Raw genomic sequence first — 13,603 nt, 5'->3', positions numbered from 1 at the left:
TGCTAATACTTGAGCCTTCTCTCTGCTAGTTTGTAATGAACCTGGGGCCTATTGCCAAGTACTTACTTGGTTGGGAGTTTTGAACACTATGAAAATATATTCAAATTTATTATGTGACTTATTTTTCGTAGGCGTATTTGACCTTAAGATATGTGTTACGGGATTTTTGTGTGTTATTGTGGAAACAAGATGTTTTAATGGGCAAAATCATGTTTTGATAAAAGAAAATTTAGATATGTTTGAGTTTTTCTGTTTTTGTTAATAGGCAGGCAGTGGTTAAAGGTTCCCTTCCACATCCTTTTGCCTTGACATTATTTGAGGACACGTTGTACTGGACCGACTGGAATACACACTCTATTTTGGCTTGCAACAAGTACACTGGCGAGGGTCTGCGTGAAATCCATTCTAACATCTTCTCTCCCATGGATATACATGCCTTCAGCCAACAGAGGCAGCCAAATGGTAAGTGATCTTGATTTTTAAATTGCGAGTTGGAATAGCTTTAGCACTCAGATGTCTGGCTTTAGTGAAGGCAGGAGCAGAGAGGACATATCCAAAGGTAGTGGGAAGGAATAAAACATAAGGAAAATGTCAAAATGTAATTCAGGTTGAGTGGCAGCCTAAACCATAGCTTGTTATCTGTCACTGCTGGCCACCTCAGCCCTTTGTTTGGGACTGGGGAATGGTGGTTTAGAAGAGAGACATAAGATAAGAAATTGAGATATTAAGCTTATACACAAATGCATTTCTTCTTTATATTATTTCTCTCTAGTGTGTTTTTAAAAGCAAACAAGCACTTTTCTTAAATGGAAACCTCTGTGAATCTAACTGGTGAATTTAAGTACCTTAGGTTGTCTGATAAAATACCTGCTTAAACTTGTCTGTGCACACTTCCCCCCTGCCCTTTTTCTTAGTTTTGCTTCTATTTTTGGTCAACCTTTGCAGTGACTTGGGCTTCGGCTGCTGGCAACAATTTCTTTTAAGAGAGGAGAAGAATTAGGTTTAAAAGGAATATGAGAATGTTAAGAGTTTGGCACTTGTATATAAATAAATGTCTGGCATGTGTCTGAGTATAGTTCAGATTGTATTCCATAGCCAAAAATAAAGGGTATTTGGATTCTGCATTACTTTGTATCCATTTAGGGGGAGATAGTTAAATAATGAATATATTTTTTGGAATCTGATAATTATGAGTCCATAAAAATGTTTTTAAGTGTATGTGTTGCCCTTTTGTAAAAATATTTTATGAATTTTTTATTCTCATGGTTAGCCCTTAGGAGAGAATTTCCCTGTTTTTTTTGTTTGTTTGTTTGTTTTTGTTTAATGGCACTGTTGATCCTTTATGTTTTACTAGTTTCAAAATTTGCAGTTATCATTGTTTTATCTTTCATATTTTGTTGGTCTCCATCTTATGTTGATTTTTTTAATGAATATTATTTAAATCCATCCCTTTCCATAGTTTTGGCAAAGGTGCTAATTAATCTCTGCTTCTCATTTTTCCTTGTTGAATCTGTTATGCCTATCTTTTCAATGTTAATCTTTCCAAAGTGGATTTTTCAACATTTAATTACTTTTCTTGGCTTTCAGTGCCCTCCACCACAATTTGTTCCCATTCTCTGTGCTCACTCAGCTGTAGCTCTGATTAGTCAACAGAAACTTTAATATCTAGTTAGACTGTTTGCCTTATTATCTCACCCAATGTACAGCCTCTGAGTTTTTTTTTTTTTTCATACAGTTTTACCACATTTGAAATGTCCTCCTGTTTTCCTATCCTTCAAGGGTCCTGTCATGTCCTTTGTCTTCTTTAATCCTTAGTAATTTACTTTCCATTTTACTCTATACTTATTTGTGGTCTATCATGTGCAAGATAGCATTTAATTTCATTGTTTTGTATTGTTTTCTAGTTTGTTAATTTTGGCATACTGACTAGATTGTAAAGCTCTTTTAGGGCAGGGACCTCCTGCTTTATTTCTTGTGTATCCCTCTTTGGGTACAATATGCTAAGTCAGTTCTCACTGATTAATTCCTTTCCTTGCAAATGGTTTGGTAGTCAAGCACCTGGATGACATTTGGTAATAATTTGGTTTATCACAGTTGCTCATGTTATGGTTGTTAACCTTTGTGTACCTAGAGTGAGGGAGGGCATCTATAATCATTGGTATTAATCAGTGTGATTTATATTTGACAGCTACAAATCCATGTGGAATTGATAATGGTGGTTGTTCCCACTTGTGTTTGATGTCTCCAGTCAAACCTTTTTATCAGTGTGCTTGCCCAACTGGGGTCAAACTCCTGGAGAATGGAAAAACCTGCAAAGATGGTAAGAAGATGGTCTCCAAGAAGGAAGAATTTCAGATACAGTTGAAATTCTTTATGATTTATTTTATTTCTCTATAATAAGCTCTGTAGGTTACAGTGTTTGGGAGACTAGTTGCTTAATCTTTGTCTTCACAATCAGTTATATAACAGGGTTGTTTTGTGTTTTAGGGCATCTCTTTAATACTGTTTTGTAAGTTATTTTAGCATTTTAACTAAATTTTTACATGCTATTTAAAAAAAACTAGGTGCTCTTTTTTTATGAAATGTCAGTCATTGATATTGCAATTGATTGTTGTGAAAATGAGTATTTTCTTAAAGAATGCATTTTTAACAGTAGGTAGCATTTGTAAATAAAGGACCTCTGTGCAAGGAAGCAGTTTACTGAACTTTCAACTATAATGACTTATCATGGGGTAGATATAGTTCTAAAAAATTGCTGAATGATATTTTTAATTGCCTTTTAACAACAGAGAAGTGCTTTCAGAAGAAGAAAAAAATCCATATTCTGTTTCTAAAGCAACCTCTTTCTATACTTAACCACTGCCTCTTCTCCTTACTCTCTTAATTCCCTATAGAAAGAGGGCATATTGGAGAAATATGTTGCTTTAGGACATTTCAAGGGACTTCTGGTTTGGACTTCAGTTCTTCTCTTTTTCTTCTTAATGAGAATGTATTCTTCATTCTTACCCCTGTGGATCACTATCTGGTTTTCCTAGCCACCAGCAAGACCTGATAAGAAAATTGTTATATTTACCAGTGGCTTCTTTATCTAACTCTGAAAAGCAGAAGCCTTTATTTCAGAGTGGGTTAGGGAGTTCCTGGCAAGGGGGTCAGGGAGTCAGAGAGATGGAATTGAGTTGGTGTACAGGATATTTGTCATGACTTGGCATTGATAAATTATCCTCATAGTCAAAGGTGAAGCTGGCTGACTCTTGTGAGGCGGTTTCCATGGCAAACAATAATTTGGTTTCAATTTAAAACAAAAGGTTTTTGTAATGTTGCTTTTTTGTTTAAAAATGTAGCTTGAGTTTAAAACAGAGGATTTATTTCAGCAATAGTGGTCTGTCTACTCCCTCACAGCAGTGCAAATGTACATGTTTAACTAGTATTTTGAATTTTAGATGTGCATTTGGCATGTAGTAGCTTCAAGTTAAGTATTCTGTTTTGATCACCTTGTTCAAATTAACAGCTTCACTTTCTATGACTTCCTTGTTTGCAGAGTTTTGGGGCTGGCTCCTTTTGGTAGTTAGCAGAGGCAGTGAATGGTACAAAGTTACTCCTGTTTGGTGCCTGCTATGGCATTTAGGGCTGTATTTTCTCTAAGCTCGAGTTCATTTATAATTAGCCCTTGAGTCAAAAAGCTGTTGTTGAAAGCTTTACTCCTCCTCTCAGTTTTTTCAACTATAATTCCAGATTGATGTGAAGCTAAATGCCAGTATTTTCTTTTAGACTCACTTCTTTGGGAATCTTTTTTCACTCTTTCAGATGTCATCTTGCTTACTATCTTTTATACTTAGATGATTTTATTGGTACTTTACTTGAACATTAAAAAATCAAAAGATTGAGCTTAATGTCTTCATTCTCAGCTGTGTTTTTATTGAATACTACTTTGAATTAAAAACATTTCATAAATAAATCTGATCTAAAACTCAGTGAAATAAAAATTTGAAAGTGTTTCTTTTCTAATGTTAGTAATAATATATTAGCTAACATTAATCAAATACATGTTCAGTACGTTCCTGAATATTACATGAATCTTATTTAATCCTCGCAGCAACCCTGTGGGATATAGATGAAGAAATTAGGTTTAGAGAGATGAAGTTTTGCCTAAGTTTGACTAGGAATTTGAATCCAACAGTTCTGTCAGATCCACAACTCTTACTCTTAACCAGTGTTTTATCTGATTCACTTTCTTTGCTGCTGCTTTTTCCTTCACTGTAGCCCTCTTTGTCATTAATTATGTCAGGTATTGCCTTATAGTTCTCTTAGTTAAGACAGCTTAACTGAAATATAATTTACGTACTATAAATTTCAGTCATTTCAAGTGTACAATTCAATGGTTTTTAACAATTTACAGTTGCGAAACCATCACAATCCAGTTTTGGAACATTCTCATCAGACACAAAAGATCTTTGTCTTGGATTCATTTACCTTTGTAAACATACTTCTCAAACAAAGGACCTATATTCTATGTCTCCTTCTTCCTTTAATATTCAGCTGCTCAACTTCTTAGTTGTTACGTAGTCACTCTTCATTATACCCTTTAAGTAGCTGTTATTAATTCCAGGGGCTATATAACAAATGAACCAGAGAAGGAATCAATACTTGATTTGGAGAGCTGAGCCATTATAGAGCTTGAGCTCATAGTCAACTATTCCTAGGTCACTATGTTACTTTCCATTTCCACCCTAAATGGACCCTGAGTATCCTTTTATACGCCTTTACTTTTCTATCTTTTTTTTTTTTTTAAAGATTTTATTTATTTATTTGACAGAGATAGAGACAGCCAGCGAGAGAGGGAACACAAGCAGGGGGAGTGGGAGAGGAAGAAGCAGTCTCATAGCAGAGGAGCCTGACGTGGGGCTCGATCCCACAACGCCGGGATCACTCCCCGAGCCGAAGACAGACGCTTAACTGCTGTGCCACCCAGGCGTCCCAGTATACTCCTTTACTTTTCAATTCCTGAAGAAGTTCTGCATTTTTTATTTAGAGTGACTAAATTTTGACTGTGGGTTTCAATTTTTTCTTCATTTATCTCACTTTATTGTTCTAGGTGCCACTGAATTACTGCTTTTAGCACGAAGGACAGACTTGAGACGCATTTCTTTGGATACACCAGATTTCACAGACATTGTTTTACAGTTAGAAGACATCCGTCATGCCATTGCCATAGATTATGATCCTGTGGAAGGCTATATCTACTGGACTGATGATGAAGTGAGGGCCATACGCCGCTCATTCATAGATGGATCTGGCAGTCAGTTTGTGGTCACTGCTCAAATTGCGCATCCTGATGGTATTGCTGTTGACTGGGTTGCCCGAAATCTTTATTGGACAGACACTGGCACTGATCGGATAGAAGTTACAAGGCTCAATGGGACCATGAGGAAGATCTTGATTTCAGAGGACTTAGAGGAACCCCGAGCCATTGTGTTAGATCCCATGGTTGGGTAAGAAGCTCTGCTGATAGAAAATTTTTGCCTGGTGTTTCTGTTTTCTACAGGTTCCTAAAAACGTTGACAAAAACAATATGAAGTATGTGTTGGTTTTCAATAAACAGCTCTTAAGTGGCTGTTCATTTTTAGAACATAGTGATTGGAATAAAATCTCAAGTTAAAGAATTGCTAGTTTTTTTTTCCTTGAATGTTTTGAATACTTTTTCTTTCTAAATTAAGTCAATGCTTGCTTACTTTGGGTGTTGGCTACAGATTTTGCTGAGGTTGCATCATGACCATGAAAAATGTGGAAAGAAATTGTTTTCAGAATTCTTTCTCTTCCTCTAGAAGATTTAATTTCATCCCATTTTCGAAACTTCTAGAATGATATGGTAAAGGATATATTTTACTTTGTATATCCCAAGATATGTGAATGACTTGAATTTTTTTTTTTTTTTTTTTTTTTTTTTGNTTTTTTTTTGGTCATAACACCCTGACCACAATCCAGGGAAACACAGCTTTCTGTATGCTCACCAATGTTATTTGTTACTATGAGATTCATTCTAAGGGTGAACATAGTGACAAATTATTACACTTCAGTGTATATGAGTGCCTTGGAGCCACTCAAACTCCTAGGAACCACAGCAGTTACTTAGCACTACAGAAAGAGTTAGTTATTTTGGGAATTCAATTTGTCATCTGAATATTACTATTGGGATAGCCTTTTTGTGTTAGAGATGACAAGCCAGCAAGAAAAAAAAGATGACTGGGGTGTCTGGCTGGCTCAGTACGAAAAGCTTGCAACTTTTGATCTTGGGGTCGTGAGTTCAAGCCCCATTTTGGGTGTAGAGATTACTTAAATAAAAAGTTTAGGGAAAAAAAGATGACTGTTAGTGGGAAGGAGCACAAAATATTTTGAAAAAACATAACTAAAAATGGAATCTCATTATTGGAAGGCATTTTTTAAAAAGATTTTATTTATTTGAGAGAGAAACAGAGCGAGCATGAGCAGGGGGAGGGACAGAAAGAGAAGGGGAAGCAAGACTCCCTGCTTAGCAGGGAGCCTCATATGGGGCTCGATGTGTAGCTCAATGTGGGGCTCGATCCCAGGACCTGGAGATCGTGGCCCAAGCCGAAGGCAGATGCTTAACAACTGAGCCATCCCCCTGGAAGGCATTTTTATTATCAGTTCTAGAAAACACTGTTTGATCTGAAAATTTCCTACAAGCATGTATATACTGCTGTTATGTCTTAAACATAGATTTTGAGTATGTTTAAGTCCTATTTTTTTCTTCCTTCTATGGTGTTAACTGATTCCAGTGTAATATGAGGGGTGGACCTCACCTTTAGAATATCTGAAAGTTACCATTTATTATCTGTTTTTAGCTCATTTTCTGTATACTTCTATAGGTACATGTATTGGACTGACTGGGGAGAAATCCCGAAAATTGAGCGAGCAGCTCTGGATGGTTCTGACCGAGTAGTGTTGGTTAACACTTCTCTTGGTTGGCCAAACGGTTTAGCCTTGGATTATGATGAAGGCAAAATATACTGGGGAGATGCCAAAACAGACAAAATTGAGGTTTGTTCTTGCTTTTTCATTTTAAAACCAGTTTTATAATGGTTTTTAAGTTGATGTTAATTTGATGCAAATATTCTTGCCTCTTGTCTGGGGTGCCAGAGTATCTTTTACGGAAATTTTATTCGACTTTCAGGATGCTAGGGATTATGTATTCTTTTCAACTGAACCCTAAGATTTCTGAGCTACACTGGCATGAGAAATGGATATTCCTCTATTTCTAGTCCTAAAAGCTTATGCGAGTGATTTTCCTCATTATGGATAAAGCCACTGTATGAATTTCCTAGAGGGACAGTTTCTTCACAAATCAAGTATTATATAAGACCTATATTAATTACTTATACTGATAGTTCTGTTAGGAGAACAAAGCCCATATGTGTATATATAACTTTTGTTGTTACTGGTGTTGGAGACAGGTGGTAGCATATATTAAGTATTAAGGTGGTTACTTGCAAACAATTTTTAAATTGATTTATGAGCTGTATAGGAGAAAGATTAATTAACCAAAGCTTGGGGGAAAATATTTACTGTATGGTAGAATTAAGTTGCAGCAATCAGAATAGAATTGTGGTGGAAACAACCAGTGGTCAATCACAATAAATCAGTGGTTTATCACAATGTTTTGTAGATGACATATACCTTGATGTTGAATGTGAACCCTAAATTTCACAGCTTTGAGTTAGGCTGTGCTAGAGGTCTTATGGATCACGTACTTAAAACAATTTCTTTCACAATATTTCTTTGGGGGAATGCATGAGTTCTCATATAAGGAATGGCTTAGAATGGCTATTCAGAGCCACAGCACATATCTCCTAACAGATAGATAATTTGGTCTCCAAAGCCATTATTTTAGAAAGGTAGTTCTTAGGAGTGCCAGGGACTCTGAGGGAATCGTGAATTAAAGGGCCTTCTTTTCAGAATGGAAACTTGGAATAGAAAAACCCATTAGTATTCCACAAGGCTCAAATACTGAAAACTGTATTTCTTATTCTTGCAGCTGGTTTGCATTAATAGAAAATTTTGCATAGACTTGACTATATAAACTTTCTCCCTCTTAGTGTTTCATTGTCCCCCTCCTTAAATCCAAATTAGTGTTTGAATCTTTAACAGCTTAGAGTGCAGCGCTAATGAGACCAAAGTTATGGGTTCATTTTTTTTTTTAGACAGGCTATTAGCTTCCTACTTGGGCCAGCCTGAGTACAAATTGTACATCCATTTCCAAGCAGTTCACAAATGTGTATTGTTGACCAGCTGTGGACCATACATGAGGGTATATGTATTACCACTCTTAGAAAAACAGTTTAAAGCTCATGTGTCCATAAGAATGTTTGTTTGTACATAGGGGAAGATTTATCATTTTGTAGGGATTTTTAAAATTCTATATTTGGTATCTTTTTAAGTTTACTCTGATTGATTAGATTGTAAATAAGACATCTGTTTCTTACTGGGAATATTTCATGTCTTATTTTTCACACTTCAGGTCACTTTCAGTATAGAAATTTATTCAAAATCACAAATAGTTTAGGAGGGATTTAGGTAGAGAAGTGCGAACTTTTGGAGGTTCTGAGTGACAGTGTTTGAGAATAAGAATGAATCATTATCTAACAACATATAATATTGATGAAACAGGATTTATTTTCTTGGTTTGCAGTAAGTGCAGTAGATGTTAAAATTAGCATTCATTCAGGCCTGTTCTGTCTTCTTGAACTATGTACACATGTATATGCAGTGGTGTCATTTCCTCCCTCACTTCCTCCTTTCCTTCTTCCTTGAGTGGTACCAGCATCCTTAAAAGCCTGCCTTTCACATCAATTTCTCCTCTTCCAGGTTTACTCTCTGTCCGCTTTTTGACAGATTATTTGGGGTTAGTGGTACATCTACCTCTCCCAGATTATACATAAAAAAACCTCCCCTTGTTCTTTCCCTTGGAGATTCTTTTGAAGTTTCTCTAATTGAGCATCAGTGCTTTTGTCATCTTCTTTTCATAGACACATCTGGGAAGTAAAGAGAGCAGGTATTGTTATTTATTATCTTCTTAATTTATGATGATGTGTAAAATTTCTGGTATATGGCATGTTAAGGAAAGAGCACAGCTCTTCATCTAAATTAATCTTGCATAACTGGGGAGAGAAAAACTGTTAGTTTCTCTTTCTGAGACTAATGGTAACTATAGGGGCAACTGCCACAACCAGCTTTCCATCTCACTTTACTTGATAGTAGATTGAATATAGTGAGCTTGAAAACTTTTGGAAAAATATATAATTTTTTAAATGCCTCTTTTTCTGAAGAGGTTATTTGTTAGCTTTTGGTATGTAGCAGGGGATCCTAACTACTGATCTTACCCTGGTCTAGGTGATGTGCTCTCTTCTGGTCCATACTCTTAAGAAATCCTCCCAGTAGATTTTTTCAGTCACCTGAAACTAATGTAACATTGTGTATCAACTACAGTTTAAAAAAAAAGAAAGAAAGAAAGTTTCCCAGCTTTTTGTGATGTCTAAGAATGAAAGCTGCTTTTTCCTGGGACTCTAAGAAAATATTAAATAATAGTTGTATAGCCCTGTTCTCTTCTGGAAGACTTTGAGTTTACTTGGGATCAAACTGCCCTATATGTGTTTATGGTACATTTGAAAAGAAAAGATCGTGATTTGGTAAATTTTTATGTAGCAACTGTAAGGCATAGGAAGCTCTTTGTTTTATGGGAAGAGCTCAGAATGTTCACCCATCTGTGCTCTCTGTGCAGTCAGTGGAGATTCCTTAGATCAGGTTCTCACTTCCTTTTTTGTAAGTGGTGATATAATTAGATGCTGGATATATTAGAGAGCTGCAGGTTTCAAAGATTGGGTTTTTATCATGCAGAGTTGCAGAAAGAACAAGTAGGTTATCTAAGGTTTATAACCAGCTTCTGCAAAGAGCGACGGCACACAGGGAATTGCTAATGATGCCACATTTTTTTAAAAGATAGTTATAATATTGGCTGATGCTTTAATATAAGAATGTGTTTAGGGGCGCCTGGGTGGCACAGTTGGTTGGGTGTCCTACTCTTGGTTTTGGCTTGGGTTGTGGTCTCAGGGTCACGGGATAGAGAGAGCTCAGTGTCGGGCTCCATGCTGATCAGGGAGTCTGCTTGGGACTCTCTCTCCCTCTCCCTCTGTGCTCTCACTCGAGCTCTCTCTCGCTCTCTCTCTCTCTCTCTCAAATATATAAATAAATAAATCTTAAAGAGAAAAAGAATGGGTCTGTGAGGATATATCTGATTTCCCTACTTGTCAGCTGATAGTGACCACCTATCTGTAGGTGTTATATAAAAGGTACCTGCTGGTACTTGTTTATGCTTCTTATTCATTACGCTAAAATCATTTCATCAGCTTTTACAACCAAGCTTCTTGTTTATTTGTCTGCACTGAGCTCCCCTGCACCCCACCCCCACCCCTGTGACCACCCAAGTTTTACCTTAGTATTCTGGGGCTTCCTTATGTAATACTAAAGCATTAGCAGAAAGGATCATTTCTGTTTTTCTGATAGGACAATCATCAAATAAGCCTTTATTTCTATTTTATAAGACCCTTCAGTAGGCAGAAGCACATTGTGTCTTAACAACATTCATATTTTTCTTGGTCAGGTTTCGCTGCCAAAAAGATCTATTGCATTGAGGGTATGCACTGCTGCTTTTCAGTAGCAAAGACATATTGATAATTTATAAGTTTAAAGCATTTTCTTACCATTGTATAAAGTTAAGAATGTTACTATTAGCTTGGGTTTTTTTGTTTTGTTTTGTTTTGAGGATGCTTTTCTCATATACAACTTACCTGATTGACAAAATTAATCACTGGGTTTTGAATCACTGGTTTTACTGAAAATGACATCAAATTTTTCTCACAATTTATTTTTTTATTAAATGTTTTTTTTTTTAAAGATTTTATTTATTTATTTGACAGAGATAGAGACAGCCAGCAAGAGAGGGAACACAAGCAGGGGGAGTGGGAGAGGAAGAAGCAGGCTCATAGCGGAGGAGCCTGATGTGGGGCTTGATCCCAGAACGCCAGGATCACGCCCTGAGCCAAAGGCAAACGCTCAACCGCTGTGCCACGCAGGCGCCCCTATTAAATGTTTTTTTTTTTTTAAAGATTTTATTTATTTATTTGACAGAGATAGAGACAGCCAGCGAGAGAGGGAACACAAGCAGGGGGAGTGGGAGAGGAAGAAGCAGGCTCCCAGCAGAGGAGCCTGACGTCGGGCTCGATCCCATAACGCCGGGATCACGCCCTGAGCCGAAGGCAGACGCTTAACCGCTGTGCCACCCAGGCGCCCCTTTTAAATGCTTTTTATATCCTTCTTTCGTTTTTGAGCTTCTGACAGACGCAACAATACCTACTAGTTACAGATAAAAAGAGATTTCTTACCTACTTTAAGGGCATGTAAATTTTTTAGTCTCTTACTATAAATTTTCCTGCTTTAGAGAATATAATGTCCAGAGGTATTTTTGTCCAAGTTTAATTATACCTGGCACAACTTTGGGAAACAGATTATTAGGGCTTTAAGTACGAAGAAATTTTTAATAAAGAGGGTATTATTGTGTAGGATGTGTGCTGAAAACTTAGCAGTTGGTGAATGATCTATTTCATATTCTAAGCCAAAAATTGTAGGACTACATTTTCCCCTCATGACAACTTCCTCTGTTTTATCAATATGCTAATTTGTTTTCCAAGCATTCAGATTTCTTTGTAATTTCTTTGTCTGGCTTCTTTAGCTTGTGTATTGTGAAAGTCTGTTAAAGTACACAAGGGCCCATTTACGATGATTTTTTTTAATCGTTTGTTTCTAAGATTAATTCTTCCTTAAGAAATTATAATAATATAATCATCTGCTGTTGAGATAAAGCTCCTTTGATTATATGACAAGTACCAACAAGTACTTCCTTTTGAATCTTTGCCAGTTTATAACATTCAGTGCTCCTTAAAATTGATTTTATTTTCAGTTTTAGAGAAATATTCAAGATAATGAGCCTACATACCTGAATCTTTGCCCATTTCTGCTACTTTACAACACTATATGAATGTATGTGAATGTATATTTTCCCCCATTTGTTCCTGGCATGTTATAACTGAAGAATGATATTGATAAACACCATCATCAGATTCCTCAGCTCAACAGAATACCTGGATTAGGGGCTTATATTCATTGAGTTGTAAACATGATGCTGTTCTTTTATATCATCTTGCATTTGTTTGGGGTGTATTTTATGATAACATATTTTTGAATTCCTATTTGAAAGTTACCTTTTGATGTACAATTCAAGCAACATTATTTAACTTGTTATAATCTACAGCAGCCAGAGTAGTACATCATCTAATTATATGCCCTGTTGTCTCATTATCCTCTCTACTTTGTCTGACTCTAAAAAAATTACTGCACATATATAATGAGGGAAACCTGCTTGATGATGAGTGTAATCACGCTTTCCTGAAATGCCACAACAAACCCTTAGAGCCTCACCAAACAAGATACTTTGCCTCACTTAGGAGTTAGTATAGTTTTATATTTGTAAATTAGAAAAATCTCATGCGTGTTATTTTAGTGACCAAGTTTGAACTTGCTTCTTGGATCGTTTTTAAAATGTTCTGTTGTTACCCTTCTTCTCATGTTTTAGTATAAAACCATTTAATATGTGTGGAGATATTTTTAGTTTCAGTCTTCCTTCCTTGTTCCTTTGGTTTTTGTATTCCTGAAGTAAAAGAGTGCTGATTTTAATGTCCTACACTTTCTTAAGAAGAGAAGTTAGCTGCTTTACAGTTGGTAACGGTATTTTAGTTATGAGTGGTAATCTCTAGATCTTTATTGAAACGTTTTGTAGTAGCAGACCCTAATCTTAATTCTTGTTTGATTTTTCATTTAACTGAGTGACCTTAGATAATTCATATAATAATCTGGTCTTTGTATCTTGACCAGTAAGATCATTTAAACCAGATGATGTTTAGGTTTCTTCCCATTATAACATTTTCTGGTGGTTTTTTTTTTCTTTTTTTTTTACTAAATGCGTTATTTTGGATTAAGAACTTTCTAGATAATACATTTGCTTTGGGAGAGTTGCTTAAAGGAAATTTATATTCAGATGACATGAATATTTTCTTTTTTCTTCAAATTTTTCCTTATACTGTGCATTGAATCCCTATTAACTAAAGAAAACTTTCTTGTTGGGGTTTCAAAATCTTTAGTAACTCAATTTTACTGAAAGCAACTTCTCCTTGTAATATTTGTTTATATTTTTGTATTGACCTGTATACAAGCTATTCCATTATTAACATGCTTGGGAGGTTTAAATAAACATTTAAAGATGTTTGAAATTAGCCAAACATGTAAATGTTTTTTTACTAATGGAGTCCATGTAAAACATTAATTTTCAGGAGGTTATTTCTCTGTAGGTGGGAAACTATTATACTTTTACAGGGGTCATAGCCATTTTATTTTTACTGTTTTTAGAGGGTTTGGAGAGGGTAGGCAGTCAAATAATGGCAGAGACCACAATTTTAGGACTTCTTGGGAGGGAATTTGC

At 35.9% G+C, this 13,603-nt stretch overlaps 1 protein-coding gene across 3 annotated transcripts in view; it reads left to right on the top strand.

Moving 5' to 3' along the window:
* LRP6 (LDL receptor related protein 6) overlaps positions 1-13,603 on the top strand; it is a 171,286-nt gene that overhangs the window by 94,375 nt on the left and 63,308 nt on the right. For 2 of the 3 annotated variants that reach the window (XM_034644775.1, XM_034644776.1), the window contains 4 exons: positions 266-462; positions 2,189-2,320; positions 5,093-5,489; positions 6,885-7,056. In XM_034644775.1, coding sequence (XP_034500666.1) covers positions 266-462; positions 2,189-2,320; positions 5,093-5,489; positions 6,885-7,056 — 898 coding nt within the window. Of the gene's footprint in view, positions 1-265; positions 463-2,188; positions 2,321-5,092; positions 5,490-6,884; positions 7,057-7,092; positions 9,068-13,603 lie in introns of those variants that run through there. The other variant, XM_034644777.1, reaches the window with a different exon arrangement.

This window comes from Ailuropoda melanoleuca, chromosome 16, assembly GCF_002007445.2.
Source record: "Ailuropoda melanoleuca isolate Jingjing chromosome 16, ASM200744v2, whole genome shotgun sequence".
In the NCBI taxonomy this organism is placed as follows: Eukaryota; Metazoa; Chordata; class Mammalia; order Carnivora; family Ursidae; genus Ailuropoda; species Ailuropoda melanoleuca.
The sequence above is the reverse complement of the archived record's forward strand: the minus strand, read 5'-3'. Positions and strand labels throughout refer to the sequence as shown.